At 54.5% G+C, this 21,539-nt stretch overlaps 8 protein-coding genes across 8 annotated transcripts; 5 read left to right on the top strand and 3 right to left on the bottom strand.

Annotated features, from left to right (window-relative positions):
* Positions 1 to 119: 119 nt before the first annotated feature.
* B0T26DRAFT_351241 (uncharacterized protein) lies at positions 120 to 4,206 on the top strand. The gene is made up of 3 exons (XM_060434558.1): positions 120 to 249; positions 361 to 3,751; positions 3,845 to 4,206. The coding sequence occupies exons 1-3, from the start codon at positions 226 to 228 to the stop codon at positions 3,994 to 3,996; spliced, it is 3,567 nt and encodes a 1,188-aa protein (XP_060294328.1). The 5' UTR covers positions 120 to 225; the 3' UTR covers positions 3,997 to 4,206.
* Positions 4,207 to 4,415: 209 nt separating this feature from the next.
* Positions 4,416 to 5,714, bottom strand: B0T26DRAFT_741873 (uncharacterized protein; the record flags this gene model as incomplete). The annotated part of the gene is made up of 1 exon (XM_060444026.1): positions 4,416 to 5,714. The coding sequence occupies one exon, from the start codon at positions 5,712 to 5,714 to the stop codon at positions 4,416 to 4,418; it is 1,299 nt and encodes a 432-aa protein (XP_060294327.1).
* Positions 5,715 to 6,254: 540 nt separating this feature from the next.
* On the top strand, positions 6,255 to 9,127 carry B0T26DRAFT_715901 (VHS domain-containing protein). The gene is made up of 3 exons (XM_060442256.1): positions 6,255 to 7,806; positions 7,866 to 8,395; positions 8,460 to 9,127. The coding sequence occupies exons 1-3, from the start codon at positions 6,600 to 6,602 to the stop codon at positions 8,667 to 8,669; spliced, it is 1,947 nt and encodes a 648-aa protein (XP_060294326.1). The 5' UTR covers positions 6,255 to 6,599; the 3' UTR covers positions 8,670 to 9,127.
* A 41-nt stretch (positions 9,128 to 9,168) lies between these two features.
* Positions 9,169 to 10,013, top strand: B0T26DRAFT_650602 (DASH complex subunit Spc34; the record flags this gene model as incomplete). Its single annotated transcript, XM_060438194.1, has 2 exons — positions 9,169 to 9,233; positions 9,311 to 10,013. The coding sequence occupies 2 exons, from the start codon at positions 9,169 to 9,171 to the stop codon at positions 10,011 to 10,013; spliced, it is 768 nt and encodes a 255-aa protein (XP_060294325.1).
* Positions 10,014 to 10,141: 128 nt separating this feature from the next.
* On the bottom strand, positions 10,142 to 10,910 carry B0T26DRAFT_649348 (DSBA-like thioredoxin domain-containing protein; the record flags this gene model as incomplete). Its single annotated transcript, XM_060438082.1, has 2 exons — positions 10,142 to 10,789; positions 10,863 to 10,910. The coding sequence occupies 2 exons, from the start codon at positions 10,908 to 10,910 to the stop codon at positions 10,142 to 10,144; spliced, it is 696 nt and encodes a 231-aa protein (XP_060294324.1).
* Positions 10,911 to 12,573: 1,663 nt separating this feature from the next.
* Positions 12,574 to 13,852, top strand: B0T26DRAFT_351031 (Ca2+ regulator and membrane fusion protein Fig1-domain-containing protein). The gene is made up of 4 exons (XM_060434557.1): positions 12,574 to 12,793; positions 12,850 to 12,918; positions 13,023 to 13,350; positions 13,428 to 13,852. The coding sequence occupies exons 1-4, from the start codon at positions 12,760 to 12,762 to the stop codon at positions 13,798 to 13,800; spliced, it is 804 nt and encodes a 267-aa protein (XP_060294323.1). The 5' UTR covers positions 12,574 to 12,759; the 3' UTR covers positions 13,801 to 13,852.
* A 728-nt stretch (positions 13,853 to 14,580) lies between these two features.
* On the bottom strand, positions 14,581 to 18,445 carry B0T26DRAFT_753164 (uncharacterized protein; the record flags this gene model as incomplete). The annotated part of the gene is made up of 4 exons (XM_060445635.1): positions 14,581 to 16,322; positions 16,393 to 16,780; positions 16,832 to 18,333; positions 18,391 to 18,445. The coding sequence occupies 4 exons, from the start codon at positions 18,443 to 18,445 to the stop codon at positions 14,581 to 14,583; spliced, it is 3,687 nt and encodes a 1,228-aa protein (XP_060294322.1).
* Positions 18,446 to 19,809: 1,364 nt separating this feature from the next.
* On the top strand, positions 19,810 to 20,607 carry B0T26DRAFT_677391 (uncharacterized protein; the record flags this gene model as incomplete). The annotated part of the gene is made up of 4 exons (XM_060440094.1): positions 19,810 to 19,993; positions 20,058 to 20,177; positions 20,241 to 20,444; positions 20,510 to 20,607. The coding sequence occupies 4 exons, from the start codon at positions 19,810 to 19,812 to the stop codon at positions 20,605 to 20,607; spliced, it is 606 nt and encodes a 201-aa protein (XP_060294321.1).
* Between the last annotated feature and the right edge of the window lie 932 nt (positions 20,608 to 21,539).

Genomic DNA, 21,539 nt, shown 5'->3' with positions numbered 1-21,539 from the left:
TTAGGACCTCGATGCTGTAGCATTCAACCCTAACCCTCTCCAAAAGCAACGCCCAAGCTCCTGCTAAGGTGAGTGGCCTTTAAGCCCTGTTGTGTGGAAAGCCGACGCCGGCGATTGGCGATCAATCTGCCAATTAATTTTTTACGGCGACGCGGCCAAACCCATCGATTCGCCTGTCCCCAAATTCCACGCCTTCTGCAAAGCTATGCCCCAGAAGATACCAACATGATGAGGGGCAGGCTATTAGAGGTAAGCCATCGACTGCATTGGCCTTTGTTACTCGTCTCGATCCCTAGCGCTACTCGTTCCCCCCCGCGATCAAATGGCGATGGTGGTACTAATATCTCGCTTCGGGTGCAGATTGCAAAGCATCCGTCTGCGTGTTTGCTCTGCCGCTACAGACTGAGCCTTGCAACTCTCCGTTCCGCTGCGTCTCAGCAATACTCTAGCTCGTCGTCGGGTACTGCGAGCTGGGGCCTGAGCTCGCCATCCCCGACCCAGCCTCAAGATTCGAGGCCGACATGGGGCGCATCGCAACACACTACGCCGGCGCCGGAGCCGGAGCCGGAGCCGGCTCCAACAAACATACCGGAAGAGAAACGTCATCCGTCCTCACCTCCGGAATCAACCCCTATTGGCCGTCGTATTTTTATTTCGAGGCCACGGCGTGATCCCCGAGACCCGACAGAAACAGCGGAAATGGCACATTACAGACAGAAAGACCGCGATAGATATTTGGCTTATTCCAGAGACAAGCACCAGGTACCGCCCGCCGACGTGCTCCAGAAATTGGAATCTCCATTAGGGGGTGTTCTTAAAGGTGCTGGTCCCAATGTGCCGGCTTCTACGAAAACCCGAGAGCTGACGGGACGGCAACCGGATACGGAGCAGCTGACCTGGGACGACGTGGAGAGTAGCATATTTTCTACAATATATCAGCCACCACAGACAGCTCCTGCTCTACCGAAGAGGAGACCACCGATCACGAGGGGCCTGACTGGCAAGTACCCGCCACAAGCACCTTGGCACGAAGTAGCCAACCGAAATAAGTCACCAGGACCACCGCCTAGCTGGGAAGATATTGAGCGCAAACCACATGGTAGCGCTACGTTACAATCGAAACTGGCACTAGCACCAAATTTGGGCGCATTTCAAGGAAATGTACAAAGAGATAACCTGTCCCGTGCCCCAGCAAGACCGCCCTCCACCTGGGATGAAATCGAGCGCCAAGTGTCTGCCAGTGCTACGAAGAGACTTCCACCGGCACCGGACTGGGGACTATCCATCGAGCGACCAGGACGGCTTAGGGCAAAACCAACTTGGGAGCCACGAGGTAGCCTGTCCCGTGGCCCGATAAGACCACCCATCAGCTGGAGTAAAGCCGACCGCCAAGGGTCTGGCCGCGTTGTGAAGAGACTTTCACCAGCGCCGGACCTGGGACCATCCATTCATCCACCAGGACACCTAAAGGCGAAGCCAGCACTAAGCTGGGAAGATACTGAGCTACGAGATGTCCCGTCCCTTCTTCCAAAACGACCACCCTCCAGCTGGGATGAAATCGAGCGCCAAGTATCTGGCAGCGGTATGGAGAAACTTCCACCGGCAACGGATCGGGGACTGTCCACCAAGCCACCAGGACAGCCTGTGGCTATGGGTCAAGGCTCTAAGTGGGAAGATCTTGTGCGCCTAACATCCAATTCTGACAAACCAGAGATTGGTTCGTCAGGGCCAAGTTCCTGGGACTGGGTGGATAAACATGCCGACGAAGTAAAGCCCCAACATCGCAGTGCCATTGGGAGCTTCGTAATCCCGAGCCACTCTTTTCATCGTGAGGATGATTCTGTGCGTCGGCGACGAGACCGCAATGATCGTGTCGCAAGCCTCGAGAGAACCACCAAAAAGGCAAGACCTCAATACAGAAGCCAGGGCGGGGAAGAGGATGAGGATTTTGACGACGAGGCGTACAGAGAACGGCGGCGTCTCAAGGCAGAGAAGAAAGCAGAAAAGGAGAGGCAAAAGCAGTTAGAACTAGAGCAAGCTGGACCGATTCCAATCATGTTGCCGCAGTTCATCAGCGTGGCGAATCTGGCGGCTGCCCTCGGGGTTAAGGTCGACTTGTTTCTTGAACAGCTGGGGGAGCTTGGGTTCCAAGACGTCAGCCGGGAACATATCTTGACAGGCGAAACGGCCGGCCTCGTGGCCCAGGAATACGGGTTTGAGCCGACGGTGGACGAGGGCGAGGAGGATGACCTCAAGCTCCGCCCCCCGCCCGAAGACCCTGCTTCACTGCCGCTGCGCCCGCCCGTCGTCACAATTATGGGCCACGTCGACCACGGCAAGACAACGCTGCTGGATTGGCTGCGCAAGTCTTCCATCGTGAGCCAGGAACACGGCGGCATTACCCAACACATTGGCGCTTTCTCGGTGACCATGTCGACGGGCAAACCGATTACCTTCCTCGATACGCCGGGCCACGCGGCCTTCTTGACAATGCGGCAGCGAGGCGCGCAAGTGACCGACATTGTTGTCCTGGTTGTCGCTGCCGACGACAGCGTAAAGCCGCAGACCATCGAGGCCTTGAAACACGCGCGTGCCGCCAAGGTGCCCATAATTGTCGCCATCAACAAAATTGACAAGGACGATGCCAACGTCGAACGCGTGAAGTCAGACCTGGCAGCGCAAGGTGTAGAGATCGAGGACTATGGCGGTGACGTGCAGGTGGTTTGCGTCAGCGGCAAGACTGGCCTAGGAATGGCCGACTTCGAGGAGAATATCCTCCTCCTCTCGGAGATGTTGGATATACGTGCCGAGACAGACGGCATGGCCGAGGGGTGGGTTCTCGAGTCAAGTATCAAGCCCATCGGCCGGGTGGCCACGGTCTTGGTGAAGCGGGGGACCCTCAGGCCCGGAGACTTTGTCGTGGCGGGCGACGTCGCCGCAAGAATTCGCACGTTGCGGAACGAAGCCGGCCACGAGATCGGTGAGGCCCCCCCTGGCACGGCAGTCGAGATTCTCGGGTGGAAAGAGCCTCCCAACGCGGGCGACCTGGTCCTTCAAGCACCCAACGAGAACAGGGCCAAACGCGCCGCCCGCTACCGCATCGAGCAGAAGGAGAGAGAAGAGGCCGTGTCACAGATGACGCAGCAAGGGCAAGAAAGGCGGGATCGTGAACAGGAGAAACGCGAGAAGGCGATTGCTGAAGGCCGAGACAGAAGGGGCAGGGGTGCGCCGGTGCCAGCGCCAGCGCCGGCCGACGCCGAGGTCGAGGAGCCCAAGATTAAGATGGTCAACTTCGTGGTCAAGGGCGACGTACACGGGTCTGTCGAAGCCGTGTGCGCCTCGGTCCTAGAAGTCGGTAGCAACGAGGTCCGCCCGCGCATCTTGCAGTCTGGGACAGGGCAGATCACCGAATCTGATGTCGAGCACGCTGCGACGTCGGAAAGCTCCATTATCAATTTCAACAACACGGTCCCGGCCCACATCAGGCGCATGGCTGACGACGCTGGCGTCAAGATTCTCGACCACAACATCATCTACCATTTGGTCGAAGAGATTCGGGGCAAGCTGTCGGAAATGCTCGAACCACTAGTCACGATCAAGGTCGTGGGCGAGGCTGAGGTTCTCAAGCTCTTCCCCATCAACCTCAAGGGCCGCGTGTTCAAAAATATTGCCGGTTGCCGGGTGAGGAACGGCCAGATCACCAGGAACTCGACATGTCGCGTCATACGCGACGGTGAGGAGGTCTTCAAAGGTATTTCTTTTCCCAAATATATTTACTTTATATCACCTCGCCGATGTGTCTTCGGCGTCATCGTTTAAATCTTGCTAATATCATGTTAATTAGGGTCGATTGATACTTTGAAGAACGGCAAGAAGGACATGGCCGAGATGCGAAAGGGATCTGAGTGCGGTATCTCGCTTGAGGAATGGGACGAGCTACGCGTTGGCGACAACATCCAAGTGGTCGAGGAGATCAAGGAGAAGAGGTGGCTGTAAGAATAATCTTGTACAAATCTTGCATGATAGATATAGTAGAGGGCTGGGGTTGGTCCCATCCGTGTTGTATTATTTATGCTGTAGATTAAAGATTTCTATTTGTGTTTTAACACCAATAACAAACATTCTACGACCTCGCAAGGTAGCGAAATGTATCTATACCTACCTTAGTTATACTTGTATATATAGGTATCTCTTCAATTCAGACTTGGTTGTAACCGAAATATAATAGAGAATCCAAGTCTGATACCAAGAGGGACGACAACGGGAAGTACCTCTTTTTGTATGCGGAACATAGTTACAAGAAGGCCAGCAAAATATATATGTGTCATATATACGAAGCGGGTTCGGAACTTATGAAGGATGGCTCTGGGGTTGATAGTTGATAGATACTAAAGCTATCTAGAACCAGTCACACATCACCGCCTCTTCGGCGCAGATATCGTGGCCGACGAAAACGTGCGGGTGGTCGTGGTGTGCAGTGCGCGCTCCTTCTCGAGCTTGGCGAGCCCTATCCTGTCCGTGACGGGCGTCGCGTTGATGATGTTGTCGAACTCGTCGTCGCCAATCCCGTCGTTGTCCGAGCCGTTGTCCGAGTCGGGCTCGGCGTCCGAGTCGGGCTTGAACTGCTGCTGCTGTTGCTGGTGGTACGGCGGTGGTGGTGCAAGGCGCGGGATGGCCTCGGGCGCTTTGATCGTCTTCTTCCCGTCGGCCTCGTCCCCAGGGTCTCTTGCGAACGGCTTCGACGCGAGGATTTTACGGCGGATCGCCTCCATTTCTGCCGCGTCGTCCTCTTCTTCGTCGTCGTCGTCCGATATCGCGAAGGGGTCTTTGTCTTTTAGGCCCGGTTGGAGCGGCGGCGGCTTGCTCCCGAGATAGATTCGGTCTACGCTGCCGTCCTCACCATCGCTGCCGTCTTGCGAATCTTTGTCGTCATCTTCGTCGTCTTCGTCATCGTCGGAGTCCATCACCCGTCGGTGATTGACGTTGCCGCCCTCCCAGAGATCAGCTGACGGATCACCGCCATCGTCTCGGCTATCGGCATATTCCTTCTCCAGGCGCTCCATCCAATCCGTCTCGGCCCTCTTGACGGCGGCTGCGTCCTCGCAGGCGGCGTATTTTCTCAGCAGCGTCGAGTTGATCTCGAGAAAGGCGGAGCCGTACGAGAAGGGAGCTAGCACGTCGCGGGCCCAGTCGAGGTGGCCGCAGATGGCGAAGGCAGCAGCCAGGGCCTCGACGCAGTTTAGGCGGAAGGGCTTGCCGTAGTTGACCGAGTTGGCGGCGACGAGGTAGGGCAGCAGGCGCTCGCACTTGCCGCCGACCTTACCCCACTGGACCTCCTTGGTGCGGGCCCACGAGCACTCGACAACGGCGGCGCCGAACTGCTCGAGCAGGGGCCGGTCTGCGGGCGACACGACCGTCTTGCCATTGGGAGTGATGATGACGCCCGAGTGGCGCTGGCCGAGGTGCAGCTCGCGCATCAGTCCCAGCTTCATCAGCTTCTTGCCCGAGCAGCGCTTAGGGTCGCAGTGGCCCAAGTCCCAGCAGGCTGCCTTGAAGACGGGCCGCGCGAAATTTTGGGGCTGGCCCTCATCGCCGTCGTTGTGGTGGTTGTCGCTGCCGTCGGCAGCCTCGAGTCGTCGAGCAGAGCCCCGCGGCGGTCCTCGATGGATGTGCTTGCCCCGCGATGAAAAGTTGTCCTTCTTGTGGCGCACCATTTCGAGCGCGAGTATCTGTAACAGGAGGGAACACCGGTGTTGGGAGACGAGAGATATGTACCTAGTCTGTGTTTTCTGGACCTAGGGCATATCAACAAGCATTTTATAGCGTCCAAGTATTACTGAGATATACGATGAAATGGTGAAGCCGCAAGGTGGGATGAACGATCCATGGATCTTGTGATTTCAACTTTGGTGGGGTAACTGCAGCTTGTCTAGCAGTTGATAACGCCCCTCCCCCGCTCTGCCAAATTACCGTTTTTGTTTCGAGATAGACAACCCCCCACTACACAGCGGCGCAACTATGATTCAAGCCCAATCTAAAGGATACCTTATGCGCTGAGGCGGTCGATGAGAGGCAGGTGGGTTACCCGTATCAAGGGGTAATTTAGCCCAAGCTCTGTGCTAGTCCCGAGGCTCCGATACGGGTACGGACACTACTATGGACTGTAGCTTATGATGCCGTGTTGTCTGTACTCCGTATTTACACTACACACACCTTACCCTCAAAGTTATACTGTAAATACAGTAAATGCGTGATACAATACACCCCTTACCTACGCCGCAAGGTTGCCTGCTACTGATGGACGGATGTGGCGCCTATCAATTGACGGTGGCCTGAAATTGAAGCCATTCACCTAATCTGCCTGGTAATTCGTCACTAGACATTGCCCCTTAAAGCTGCGCCAAGCTGCGCAGTCGGCACTCCCACACAGTCGCCTCTACCAAGTGGACAAGCTGCAGTGGAGTGAACAGCAGACAACAGTTGCTGCTGCTGCTAAGGTATCGTCATCGCATCGCCGCCGACGGCTAACCCAACCCCGACCCCGAACGGACCCGACCTTGCTTGATCTCGGCAGCAACACCTCCAGCCCTCTCCCGACCATGGAGGCAGCTTCGGCACGCTACGCCGCCAGAGACCGCTGGGGCGAGACAGGCTATCCGCCGCCGTCGCAGCTGCACCGCTTCATCCAGGCGGCCTGCAGTGCCGAGAACTACGAGCCCAACCTCGCCCTCAACCTCGAGATCTCCGACCTCATCAACGCCAAGAAGGGCTCCACCCCGCGCGAGGCCGCCGTCGCCATCGTCAACCTCGTCAACCACCGCAACCCCAACGTCTCGCTGCTCGCCCTCAACCTGCTTGACATCTGCGTCAAGAACTGCGGTTACCCCTTCCACCTGCAGATCAGCACCAAGGAGTTCCTCAACGAGCTTGTGCGCCGCTTTCCCGAACGGCCCCCTATCCGTCCCACCCGTGTCCAGCTCAAGATACTCGAGGCGATAGAAGAATGGCGCGGCACCATCTGCGAGACGAGCCGCTACAAGGAGGACCTGGGTTTCATCCGTGACATGCACCGCCTGCTGAGCTACAAGGGCTACACCTTCCCCGAGGTCAGGCGCGAGGATGCTGCCGTGCTGAACCCCAGTGACAACCTCAAGTCGGCCGAGGAGATGGAGGAGGAGGAGCGTGAGGCCCAGTCTGCTAAGCTGCAGGAGCTCATCCGGAGGGGCACACCCGAGGACCTGCGCGAGGCTAACCAGCTCATGAAGGTCATGGCCGGCTACGACACGCGCACCAAGGTTGACTACCGCGCCAAGGCCGCCGAGGATGTGGGCAAGATTCAGCAAAAGGCCCGCCTGCTCGAGGAGAGGTTACAAGAATTCAAGCCCGGCGACAAGATGGCCGATGGCGACGTCTTTTCCGAGCTCGCCGCCGCCCTGTCGAGCGCCCAGCCCAAGATCCAAAAGATGTGCGAAGAGGAGTCAGACGACCACGAGGCCGTGGCCAAGCTGCTCGAGATCAACGACAGCATACACCGGACTGTTGAGCGCTACAAGCTGCTTAAAAAGGGCGACATTGAAGCGGCCAAGCAAATAGCCATGGGCGCCCCCATCCCGGCAAGCAGCGCAAGCAAAAAAGGCGCAGCGAATGAGCTGTCACTGATAGACCTCGACGACACAAACGGCACCGCCTCCCAGTTTGCCTCCCAGACCGCCGGTCTCGAGAACGACCTCCTTGGGTTATCTTTAGGCGGGCCCCCCAGCTACGGCCAGGCGGGAGGTATAGCTCTAGGGTTTGGGGCCAACACGAGTATGTGCTGTCGCTTCCCCCTATCACAGTATTGTCTGTCGGGTTCTAACATGATGCAGATATCCCTGGCCCTGCACTGTTGTCGTCAGTGACGCAAAGTAACAGGGCAAAAGGCCCGCCCGGATCAAATACATCTCCCCCGCCCGCATCCCCCTTTTCGAATTTCAACTCGTATGTATCAGCTCAAGCTCAAGGATCCCAGCCCACCACGCCGCAGCCACCGCTATCCATGATGTCCGCCTTTTCCCCACCCCCCCCTTCGAATGCTCCCCTGGCGGGAGCGGACCCCTTCACCGCGCTAGGGTCGCGCTCTTCCTACTCTTCCACGCCTATCCCGGCGCCGGCGCCAGCGGCAGCTAATGACGACGACGAGTGGTCCTTTTCGTCGGCACTGCCCCCCGAGGCTCCGCCGCCCCAACCGCAGCACCCCAAGGAGCAACGTGTCGTGGCCAGCAACACCAACCTTAAGATTGAGCTCGTAGCCAACCGGTCCCTCGACGCCGCCGCTGCCATCAGCCTATTGTTTATGTTCACCAATAACACGGCCCAGCCCGTGACGGACCTGCATTTCCAGCTTGCCGTGACAAAGGTGCGTTCGCTTTCTTACCGATTATTTGATATATGTGGTGGCTGACACGCGAGAAAAAATACAGGGCTACGAGCTGCAGCTGGTGAGCCTCCAGTCCGGCAGGTCGCTGGCCCCCAAGCAGAGCCGCGGCGTCACCCAGGCCAACCACGTCTGGCACGCCGGCGACAGGTCCAAAAAGGTCGAGGCCATCAAGCTCCGCTGGCGCGCCTCGTACAAGGTCGGCACCGAAGTCAAGATGGAGACGGGCGAGATTCCAGAGTTTAGCATTGCATAGGACTGACGTGTTGCGTGGTAGGGGGGCTGGTCTTGTCTTAGTTTCTTGTTGTTGCTTGGGTCTTGTTAAAATGAGAGGCCGTGTGTGGCGGTGTGGTTGATGGATAGCGAGACATGACATGAGCGGAGAAGAGAAAAGAAGAGATGATTCTTTTTTTTTTTTTTAATATTTCCTCCTTGCTCACTCGCACATTGTGACTTGCTCGTGTATTTGAGTCGCGCGTGTTAGTGAAGTGAGAAGGAGAGCGATAGTGAGAGCGATAGTGAGAAGGGAAGTGAGAACCAGCCAGCTGACTCCAGAACCGGCTCGGCCACTGTTATACGTACACAGTACGGAGTACGGAAACGGAACTTACACGTTCTCAGCACTAAAGGTGGGGGATTCGTAGCACGTGATTGGCGGGGTCTGGCTGGTGTCCACGTTTACCTACCTACCTTCGCCGCGCGTTTGGAGCAGCGATCCCAGCAATTCGCAACTGCCACAATAAACATGGTTCGCCATGTCGCTTCTCTCGGCTCACCTGGAGCAAATCTCCATGTCATGTCAGGGCATTGACAGTCTTCCGTGAGTGCAAATCTGCCAGACAGTGTCAGCAACACTCGCCCAGTTGCTGAAACAGAGATCGCGAAATTCGTTGCCAGGTTTCCGCCCCCCAAGATCTTTACAAACGCCTTGCTCTCCAGCCATGACATTACCTCGTTAATCCGAGACACTGAAGCCCATGAGCGCGCTCTTTTCTCCGTTCCGCCACCACACCTGACTGCCACGAGCCAGAACCCCGATCCGCCCAAGCCCTCCTCGAGGCGGCAGACCGTATTCAATGTTGCAGCGGGCGAAGTAACTACTGGGCCGCCGCCCAACTCGGCGCGCAGCGGGCCGGCACGCCGTAACACGGCCGTGGCAGCGGTACTTGGCGGCGACCTGCACGCTCAAATCGTGCGACCCGGCGGGCATGGGGCTCCTGTTGATGGCCGAGGCGATGTCGACATCGAGGTGCTGCTGCACGGCGCCGAGAAGCTCTGCACCGTGTATCCGCTGCCCGGGGCACTCGAGAGGATACCCTCCCAGCGCCAAAAGTACGCACAGCAGAGCGGCACGCTTGACTACTACGAGGCCAAGGTGGCAGAACAGCAAGAGGCGCTCGAAAGAATAAACATGGAACGGTGGGTTGACGACGAGGACGACGATATCAAGGAGCGAGCTGGTGATCCGGCGGATATTCTCACAGACGCGGATCTAAAGCGGGAAGAGGACGAGGTTCGAGAACTCGACAAGAAAAAGCGTGAGCTACAGCAAAGACTACGTGCTATCGAGGCTGATCTGGGCGGCCTGCTCAACATGTAAGCACGGGAGTTCAACTTGTTGGCAAAGCACAGTGTTCAACTCGAATTCCGGTACGGAGATGAAAGCAGTGTCTAAAAATCGGAGTCTCCCTTCCGGTTCCGGCACCCTGTCCCGGCACCTGCGTTGTCTTAGCAGGTCAATCCTTCCGATGATGCTCCGCTAACATCCGGAAAGAACTTCTTGGCACGCACAAAACCCTCAATAAATGTCTCCACATCTTGAGCGCCCGATATCTCGTACTTCCCGTTGATGGTGAAGTTCGGAACGCCACTGACGCCGGCTCTGTACGCCTTCTCAACCTCACGGTCAACAGCATTGCCGCCCTTCCCATTTTCCAGCCAATCCTTGATCTCAGAGTTTTCCAATCCGGCCTTCTCACCGGCAGCAATTAACATGTCATGAGATGTGATATCACCATCTTCTTCAAACTGCGACTTGAAGAGCTCGGCAACGAGCTTGTTTTCAATTTCGTTGGATTTGGTCTTAGCCAGCTGGACGAGTCGATGAGAATCGCGCGTGTTTCCAATCTTGCCGTTGAATGTGAAGTGGATGTCCTCGGCCTCGCCAAGCGCTGTAAGACGTGCTTGGGCCATAGCCATGCGCTCTGGTCCTAATTTGTTGGCCAGGTGGACTTTGGCGCTGATGCCAGCGTTGGGCAGAGTTGGGTCGAGGTAGAAGGGGTGCCAGGCAATGGTGAAGGTATCATTGGCCCCGCCAGCTATGTCATTCTTATATGTCTCAATGGCGCGTTCCAGTCTTTTCTTGCCGAGGTAGCACTACGATGGAGAGCCAGACGTTATAAGTTGCTGCTCGGGGCCGGGGGGAGGAGACCGAGATTAGAAAACCCACCCATGGACATATGGCGTCGGAAACGACGTCGATGTTGAAATTTGTCATGGCTTTATATGATGTGAAGGGCGGCCGGAGCAAGCGGGTTGAAAGGCGAGGCTTTACGTGCACGTGTAAGTCTGATAGGGGGGGTAGGCGAAGTTTGCGAGACATTACATCTGCCTTGGAGTTGTTCGCGGGCCGAGCAAGTGACATGATATAGGAGCCCCTCATATGCCTGAGCCGGAGACTTTCCAATCGCGAGCGCTGACAAATCGTGTTTGTGTCAGGAATCAAACCTGTGGCATTTCATCCAGCGCCTTCGAAACCGGCATTTCATCCTGCCACTGGTTCGATTGAATGTATAATGACCTGTGAATGATATCCGAAAAAAAAGATTCCGAAATGTACGAAGATTAGTCAAGCCTTGATTGAAATTGGTGTTCATAACATTTGTTGTCTTTTAAGTTCTACCGCCTATCCCCCTAGGTGCCAGTCAAAATAGGCAATAAAGCTCATATACCCACTCGCATGATAGAAGTTCCAATGAGACGGAGTAGACTGCTTAGTACTGCATATGGAGGTTCCTGTAATTTGAACTGACATCGATCAGGACTCAAGGTCACAGGTGAGCGATTGCGGTTACCTTCCTCCAACTCCGTACGAAGGAAGGTACGGTAAGACAAGGTACGGACACTAGCCTGCCACGAAATTTTGGGGGGGCAACGGTAACGGTGGTGGTCGGCAAGGCGGGGCCCTGCCAAGGGGCTGACGCAGCGGCCCACCTCAGCTGTCAAGCCCCTAGACGGATTAGGTGCAGCTGTTCGGCCAGTGCCCGGACAACGAGCCAAGGTAAATAGTACTTGGTGGTAGGACAACAGCTCCACTCCCAGCTGCAGCCAGAGCATCACAGCAGTAAACTCGACTGGGAGATCTTTACTTTTGCATACCACACACATCACATCCATACGCAATCTTCGGGTTTTTAGCACTCCCAATAAGCAACCAACCTCTTGCATCTTGCGCAAACTTCGACTTATCGAATCGCTTCTTGCTCTCTCGATCAAGCTTGTCGCTCTCTTTCCGTAAGTCTCCTGAATTATTGTTTGTTATTACCGGAGGTGTGGTCATCTCCTCTGCCTGCACATTGCCGCAGACCCTCTGCGCATTCCAACAACAGCCATCCCCATCTGTCTCTGTGTCCTCTGACGCATTCCCCTGGCCGTAGCAGCAAGCAAGGCAGCCGATTGTGTTTTGTGTTCAAACGCCGCCTCAATTCTAAACATCTTGGTCGCGGACTCTCTTTTGCGCTCTCGCTTTGCGACCAAGGCTTGAAATTGCTGAGTCCCGATACGAAACCACCAGATTGAGAAGTCCCCTCACCCCATTTTAACCTTTTGCTCTTGTTCTAGAATCACGTTTCTCGTTCCAGCCCATCACCCCCCGGCGCATTCCTGAAGGGCGCTGCCAGACAACGCACCCGGACTCTTGCGCTCTCGCTTTGCGACCAAGGCTTGAAGTTGCTGAGCCCCGATAAGACACCATCAGATTGAGGAGTCCCCTCTCCCTTTTAACCTTTTGCTCTTGTTCTAGAATCACGTTTCTCGTTCCAGCCCATCACCCCCCGTCGCATTCCTGACGGGCGCTGCCAGACACACGCACCACAAGCGAGTTTCCAAGACAAGACGAACCGAGACGAGGCTCGAGTAGGCGCTAAGAGTCAGACGGGCGCCACCCACATTCTAAGGCTAGCAGTACATACAATCATCAAAAGGACATTCCTCAGCCTTGACAGAAGAGTGCTGGAGGCGCTGCCCGACCCGACCCGTCACTCCGGCACTGCGGAGGGCAGGTGTGGGCTCCGCAAGCGGCATCAGAGACAAGACGTTCGAGAAAACGCCACAGTAGCCGACTAAAGATGGCTACCGAGAGGTTTCAGCTGGGATGGTACCGTAGGTAACCCTCATTCCTCGGGCACGATGTGCTTTTGCTAACAGGAACGTTACAGGGTGGGTGCCATTCCTGGGATATCACCACGTGTTGATGATCTTGATAGCAGTGGCAATCATATTACTATGTACGATCCTCCCCCCCCTTGAAGGCTAGATTCCCCGGGCTCGTGGCCGCACAATCCCTCTAGTCGCTGACGCTGTTTTTCTTTCCTTTCTCTGCGCTCTACAGCCCTCCTGCTTGCCGGCTGTTCATCATCCTCACCTCTTATTCCCGACATTTTCCTTCTCTCCCTCTACTACCAACATTACACGGCCGTGCCCGACACAGCGCAGGTCGACTACAATGTCAATACAGCCATCAGCAACATTGTTGGCGGAGCACGGCTTCAAGCGCGCGTGGGCTACTTCGGCATCTGCGTGAACCCTGAAGGCGGCTCTTGGCTGTGCAGCAACAACGCGACGACGCTGGCCAACGAGATATCGGTAGACCAGGACCCTCTGAATCTCATTTGGCTCGCGAGCGAGTTCAAGGACAGCATCGTGTTCCCTTATCTTCTGTGAGCCTCTCCTCCCTCGACGTCCTATCTCCCAATGCTCTCGCTCTAACATGTCGATTTTCCCACCCCTCCTTTAGTATCATTGCTATTATCCTCGCCTTCATCTGCCTCCTGCTGCTGGCGACGTTTCCGGGGTGGCACGAGGAAGAGGACAGCGAAGGCTCAGAGCGCGAAGTCAAGCCGTTCCCCAGCCGGCCCGTGAGCCAGGTTGCGCTGGCCATCATATTCATCGCATCCATCTTCGTCCTGGTTTCTGTCCTGTGGCAGCACACGGCGTCAGTGGCCGCGAGCATCATAGCACAGGACTTTGGCAACGGGAGTGTGCTGGCAGGCGTCGGAACCTCGGCCATGGTCATGGGCTGGTTCAGCTTCACGCTGCTGATCGTCGTCACCATCGGCCTCTTGGTCATGATATTAAGTATACGCGTGTTGCGGCAGATCATGGACTGAGAGAGTGAAGAGGAGAGAGAGTTTGTTGACTTCGAGACGGAGAGCGAGGAGAGACGGTATAGGTAGCGGGAACTTGGGAGGCTTTGATTACGATATTATTCTTCTATTTGGCTACCACGACGTATGGTGTCGGCCCTAGGGAGGCAGACATGCGGCGACGAGGGTACGGAAAACCGGCACAGCAACGAGACGGGGTATATATGGTAATCAGGGTCACATTGGGCGGAAAAGATTCTACTGCTATTTTGGCACGAGTAGGGGAAGACATGTTCACTGTGCATATCCATCATATCAGCAGGATTTTCGAGAAATTATTTTGTGGACGCTTCTCAAAGGCAAGAAGTATTGCCATGTTCGATCTGAACAATATTGTAAAGCCGTAGGTAAACTTCCGCCTCTAGACAAAGCAATCAGAGGCATCCCCACGGTTGGTACCAAGTAACAAAGTGCAAGTTCAAACGACAAGCGCCTTTCGAGGCTTGCGAGCCACAACACGGACTACTCTAAGATATTGCCCAACATATTACAGAAATGTGATGATTGAGTTTGCAAGGGTGATTGCTTGCTGCTATAGCACCTTAGCTACAGAGTACATTTTTCTACAATACATCAAGTCATAAAGAATTGCCTCACGACCCCGGATCCTTCACCCTTCCAATTTCGGAGTAGAAATGACAAGGCAAGAAGAAATCATGCAGGGTCTGATAATCATGTACAGGTCGCATGCCTCGGTGAACTAGAAAAACTACTAAAGTAACGAGCCCGGGCTTCGGAAAGTATCTAGGCAACGTAGGGTAGGGAATCCATCCCAATGTCCTCAACGTGCTCGGCTGCGGTCTTTTTATACCGAACATCGGTCATCTCAGAATCACCATCAGGTGGCTGGAGCCCCTGCGGTTGAGATTCTGGCGTTGGCTGCCGACGCCGTGGGATGCTGACAAGTTGGTGAGCATCCTTGGCTAGAACATATGCAAGGTAGTACGGTTCGCCTTTTGTGTTCAACTCTTCAAACACAGATTCTTCGCTGTGGACAGAGACCCTGGTGTCGTTGTATTTGCGCCAAATGTCTTGTTCGAAGTCGTGTATCCATACCCAGTAGTGGCCAGCGGAAGCGGTAGATCCGGCATGGCAGACTACGGCATGCAGGCGGTAGGGGACTCTGTGCATGCTATCGAAGATGGCTGCACGCTCGAGCATGAGCATCTCCTTCTCACTTGTCTGCCGTTTGTTGAATTCGTCCCAAAAACCCTCGAGCTCTGATGAGGGTATTGCAGAACTCCTCTCAACATTCGAGTCCGGTTCGCTAATATCCATGGGGGAAGTCTCGGATGTCGTGGTTGGGTGTTTGGTGAGAATCTCTTTAATGGCAGAATTGATAATACTCCATTCTGCGTCCGCCTCACTAGCGGCTACCGGCCTGAGTGCTAGGACATCAGACACCCCCACCCTCAGATATTCGTCAACATCGTCCTTGTTGGGCATGTCCTCAACGTTGAGCTTGGAAGTTGGTGTCGTGCCATTCACACTTGTCTCCTTTGGCGCATCGTCATTCACGGGTTGCAACACCTCATTGAGTCTTGTCTTGACGTCCCAGGCTCGCTTCTTGGCCCTAAAAAGCCTAGAGTCGCCCTCACCGGTGTGCATAAAACGGTCGAGGTATAGAGTCTCGGGTATGATGATGGGGTTTGCGTTCTTTCCGACCCCGTCAGAGCGCTGGATACAAATGTGAAAATTTGGTGCAGGCCGTTCAATGGTGGTGAAAGACAAAAGGTCGGGGGCCAGTGGTTCCAGGTCAAACGAATTAGCTAGAGCGTCATAGAGGTCGCGCGATCCTGACTTGGCGGGGAATGCCGTCACCCAGCGATCCGACCGTGTGGAGTGGTTCCAAGCGGCCTCGCCAACCTTCTTCCTGTTGTCAATAAAGGTTGAGAAGAAGGCCTGCTCAATAGGATCCGGAACATTGTCGGAAGCCCCGATGCGGGTGACCTTGAATGCAGCCCGGAGGTGGTCTATAGCATTTCCCATTACCTCGTCGACATCCATTTGATCGGATCCAACATTGGGCTTGTCAAGTTCAGCAGCGAGCTCTTCGATGGCCAGTTTGGAATTGTCCGGAACGGCATCGCCCGCAGAACCAACGAGGTCGGAAGCAGACAGTTCGCCAATCATATCCGCATCTGCGGCTATAGAATTGGGCTTCTGGGTGGCATGGCCGACCACGACATAGGAAGATTCATCGTCAGGCTGGTTTACCAATGTTTGCGAGCTAACATCGCTAGCGGTCTCGGAACTCGGAAGCGCAGGATCGACTGAAATCTTTGGTTCGCTGTTCTCTCCCGCGCGAGGTGGCAACGGCGGCGCATCTGCAGCAGCAGTATCCGACGTGCCCGCCGCGTTCGCTGACTGTGTACGGAGTTTCTCAGGTCGCAGCAAGGCAGCATTGGCAAGGCGTTGTTTGGGCGTTATGGAACTCTCCCTGGATCCCTCTAGAGTCCTAAACAACACAGATAGCTCGCGAGAGACTGTTCATACGAGCACAAGCGTCAGTATACTAGCCGAAGGCCAAGGTTTCGTGTTCAGAAGATAACTCACACTCATGGCCTACAAAGGCCCTGCCGGGTTCCAAGTCAGACGCATCAATGTTTCCCAGAAGAGTCCGCACACCCTGCTCACTGGGTTCAAGTGCAGGTTGGTCCGAACTCAAGGCGAGATCCCTAACAGCATTCACAGAGTAGAAGTACTGCAGGATGCTATTAAGGTAGCAAGTGTTCCGAAGGTTGCCGAGGCCGACAGGAATTCCCATGTCAGTTGAACCGGGCCCAGGTAGCTCGGTCTTGTCAGTGAGCGAAGCATTTGGCTGCGGGAGTTGTGAACGCAGGTCAGCGCATATGGTCTCAAAAGCGGGTCTAGTCGGGTCATCGACTGGGCGGTCTCGGGAGATCGCATCAAGGGCCATGATGGCAAGCTGTAGGTCAGTGTCCTGTAAAGTATTAGCTTTGTCGGCTGACCAGAAATAGAGGCATGGACTAACCATGACCGAACTTTGTGCCAGAACGGCAATACTCTCCATGGGCCAAGTCGGCTCAGCAGCAAGATACGAATAGGCCTCAGTAGGCTCCATCTCTGTCTTGTACACCTCGTCCAGAATAGCCTGGCTTTTACGATGCTCGCCGATCCGGAGCAGGTTGAGCCGGTGTTGAGATTTCTGTGCTGGGGATTGTTCACGATATGTCTTGTACACGTTGATGAAATATACCGCATCCCCGGAGCTGTCTTTACTGAGGCCGAAGTGAGCATAGGCTTTATCCGTTATGTCGTCGCTGCCAGGAGGCGCGGGATTTCGCTTGGCAAACTGTGTTTGTATATCTTCTTGTTGCTTGAAAACAAACAGCTGGAAGTCCATGTCCCTACGGCCAGCCAACCGGCCTAGGGCTTCAAGATAGACATTCTTGTGTGCTGGGTCAGTCCGGATTTGGTGGCTGTAGGCATATTTCAGCATGGATTCGTCAGAGTCCGTTGTTGCGCCGAGAGTCTGGAAGTCGGCCGCATCATCATTGTCGATGGGAAGCCTGCTCCGTCGTTGATTGACATTGTCGCAGCCAAGGGCTCTCTCCAAGGGGTCCTTGGCCGATATAGGCCTCACGACCGGCTGGTTTGAAGGCGGGGTTTCGTCCAAGAGGCTTTGGACCTCACTCCTCACGTCTTCGTAGAATGCTCTCCTGGACCCTAGAGGCGTTTTCCCCTCCTGAGGGAGCAACTGCGGGGGCAGCCAGTAATGGTCGCCCGTCTCCTCATCGAATTCTACCTCGAAGCCAAGGTATTCAAATATATGCTTGCAAGCAGGCCCGAATTGCACCGAAAAAGTCTTATTTCGAAACGAGATTCTCTTGCGGGCTCCTGATCCACCATCGTCAAGCACATTTTTCAAATACTGATTGAGAGTAGAGAGCGAGGTCATCGCATAGAAATCCTCCCGTGCTGGGCTAACGTCATGATATCGTTCGGGGTCTTCCTCTCTGGCAACTCTCAGCGACTCTCTGATCCTCTGCTCGTCGGTAATCATCTTGATCCATTCTGGGGCAAGCCGCGGCACCGTGATCTCGAGCAACACATCTTGCCCACAATCTGAGCACTTGTACGCAATTTTGCATCTGAGCGGAAACAGCGGGGAAATGAGGCGGTTTTCAACTGTCACATTGTCGAACCACTGCATTCCAGCTGGGAGAAAATGGTGCATCATGTTTGCCGAAGTGCTTCGACAGAGGCCCTGGGAGATTCTGAAGACGAAGTGGTGGCGGCAGAACCTGCACATGCACGACAGCAAGGTGCCGCCTTTGCCCTCGGGGTCGTGATCTTGGTCATAACTCTGGGACTGGGTGATTGCGAGCTCGTGATCCGAATCTGCATCGGGGACCCGGCCGAAAGGATCCCGCAGGGCGGGACATGCAAAGTTATACACGCCCTCATTCTCCCCGTCGTTTAGTAAACGCCCAGCAAACCAGTCCTTGATGAGCCGGGTAGCGAGCCGCCCAGCTAGAGGGTGTTGTCAACTTCCATAATCAGGAGAAGGGGGAGAAGGGTGTATCTCACGTGTATTTGGGACTTCAGGCTCTTCAACACGCACTGTTGAGGACATATTAGCCATACTGCGCGAACGTGTTGCACTGCCAGTAAATCCACCCAGCGACGTGCGTAGATGAAGAATCGCTGGCCATGTTGGAGGGGGGCGAGGGACACGGATTGCAGTGGCAACAGACGACGACACCGTGCGTGTCAAAATCCCGACGTGTTACCTACTTTTGAAGTCGTGTCGGTCGTTGACGGCCTAGATACCTTAGGGATATGGCTTTGAGGCTGCCCACATAAGATGTTCGCGCGGCACCGATAGATTGGCCACCTCTTGTTTGCTGCTATGGTGGTTGGTGGTCGGCAGCTGCAAAGCGGTAGAGCTAACTTGCAAGGAAGGTAAGGTACCTGAGGTGGGTGAGATAGATACCTTATGTGCTTGAGGTACCGCAGTCAGGTTTGGAGTACCTTCCGTGCCTACCTGAAGGCAAGGTAGGAGCTCTGGTAAGGAAGCTACCTAGCTCCTTCCAACCGCTAGCCTGGATGGCGCCCAGCAGACGAACTTGCTGCCTAGGCGAATAATCAGTGTCGCAACTCGTGGAGTAAAAAAGTCTGGCAGAAAGACAAGACAACAGTGCTGTACGCCGTCTTGACTTTGATTCAGTGTCAAAGAGTGGGATGTTGGTTAACAAGTGTGGAGGACCTGACGCAGCCTCGTGGCTGACAAGCTTGGGCTACCTAACCTACCAAAGGCGGGCCCCATGTATTCCGTACATACTCCGTATGTAAGGTTTGATTGAGGGTGTGCTTTGTTAGCGACGCTTGTTACGCCTCAGCCTTCATACTGTGCACGACGTTACTTACGCAATTCTCGCATCCTAGTCCTATCGTAGCCTAAGATCCTACCGATCCGCTATCGTGAAGCAAGGTCTTTACTCCTAGGTCTTTGAGGTGATCCGCTTAGATTACGGACTATTTGGCCTTCCCATCCAGCTCTGAAACTCCGTCCTCGCTTCCAATCTAAAATGAGAGCATAGAAGTTTGAGAGAAACGGACGTAGGATGAATTCTCCGAGGAAATCTACACTCCATCTCCACGAAGCGGATCGTACCGTAGAACGGGAAGCTAAAGTACACCTGAAGAGGCCGTCGCCACCCAGCTCTTCCGTCGTATCATTACCAACATGCGTATCCGTTTGAATTACTCAGGTTGTCCCACCGTCATTTACGTAATCTGTAAAATTAGACCCCGCCTCTCCACCAAAACATCTCATTCGAGCCAATTAGACCGTCCCGTACTAGTGGGGCTTGGAATAAACCCTCGTCATTTTGTCTCCGCTCCCTCACCAATTGCCTAGCGACCCGGTTCTCTTCACGTCCATAACTACCTTCCTTTCCCACCACATCCTACAACATTTCCTCGTCCACACGAGCAGCGCGAAAAATGGCGCCGACCGGGGACGACGACCACTATCGTCCCAAAGATGCCATTGCAGCTGGCGTGAATGGCGCCCTCGTGACGGGCGGAGCTGGTCTCTTCGCAGCCGCTATCCAGAACTCGCTGCAGAAACGCAACGTTGGAGCCTGGGGTATCTTCACCCGCGGTGGTGCTACCATTGCAACCTTTAGTATGTCTGGCTTCTTCGTCTTTCGCGCCACATTGGTTCCAACCTGTGCTAACAATTCTCAAAGCTGCTGTCGGTGGTGTCTACGAATTTTCGCACCGCGCTGCTGCCAACCTCCGGGCAAAGGATGATCACTACAACAACGCCATTGGTGGCTTTCTTGCCGGTTCAATTCTGGGCGTTCGATGTACGCTGGTACCCTAGCTCGCAAACCCGTGTGAACTTGGCCGTGTGTCCATCGCGCTGACAGACTGTCTAGCTGGCAGAATACCCGGTGTGCTTGGCTGGGGAGCGTTGACCGCCGTGATACTCTCCGTTTACGAATATACTGGTGGCAGCCTGAAGGGTTTCGCCAAAGACCCAAACGTGGACGAGTATGAGCGGAAAGAAATGCTGCGCCAGAGCAGGAGGCGTCCGATTAAGGAGACTTTAGCCGAGGTTGGCGAGGGCCGGTGTGAGTTATTTCGTTTTGTCACTTTTGGTGTTTGCCACAGAATGCTAATTTTAACCGTCTATCAGCTATTCGCCCACCCGGTTACGAGGAACGGAGACGCCAGAGGCTTAAGGAGACATACGGAATCGACATTCACACTGTCTCGGCGGACGCTAATGTGTGAAGAGCATCCACAACAGTACTACGTAGCGTAGACGAGGTGGCTACCTAGAGAGAATTGGAAAGTTGTACCAATGCGAAGCGCCTTTCCTGCTGCTCGTTACGCCGATTATTTTGCGGCCGTCTCGGGATTATTTATGCTGCGTACGTATTTCTTCCTTCTCTACCCATCACCCATCCCATGACATGATGATAGATTCGCTTAAAGAGGCTGTTTATGAATTTTTTAATGATTATAACCAAATCACCTACATTGTTCTTTCTCTGATAACTACCCAACTTTCAACACGTCTCGTCTGCTCTGTATAGGTTATTGAGGCTAACATATCTATATTCAGCGTGTCTATCCTTCGCCAGAGCAAGCTTAAAATTAATAAATGATATCACCAAAATTGCCGTGTATGATGGATTGTTTCAGTTCCCAGTGCCCGAAGTCTTTGAGTCGACAGACTTCGGGAGCAAAGTGCCAGCATTTTTTTGTGACTTTGGCTGCTGTTGTTCATGAGCCTGTGCCTAACTTCTCGGTGTGTTTTGGGATTTACTCTTCTCGAAATACGCTTGATGGTACAGTTTCCCCTGTCTAAACTCCTCAAATAAACACAGGTTCGGCCTTGTTGCATTTCCACCACAAACCACCTGCAGTGCCCCTGGAATCTGACCCTTAGTATATACCGTCGGTTGTTTCCCTGTTTCCTCGCAACCTAATTATTGCGCATGACACTTGGTTTTCCTTTCTCAGTAGCAAGATGTCCAATGAATTATGTGGCTTGTTGATGTTGGTCGCGGTGTTAATCGGACTGTATTGCTAGGTTTTCGTTGGTCCCATCCGGCTATTTTACTACGTCTGTATCAGATAGGACTCTGCTCCTTGTTCACTTTTTTCTTGCAAACTTGAAGCGGGGATGCTGACAGGGCAATTATAAAGGGAACGTGATG

Source organism: Lasiosphaeria miniovina (genome assembly GCF_030549165.1).
Source record: "Lasiosphaeria miniovina strain SMH2392-1A chromosome Unknown B0T26scaffold_5, whole genome shotgun sequence".
Classification (NCBI taxonomy): Eukaryota; Fungi; Ascomycota; class Sordariomycetes; order Sordariales; family Lasiosphaeriaceae; genus Lasiosphaeria; species Lasiosphaeria miniovina.
This window is presented reverse-complemented; position numbering and strand designations above follow the sequence as displayed.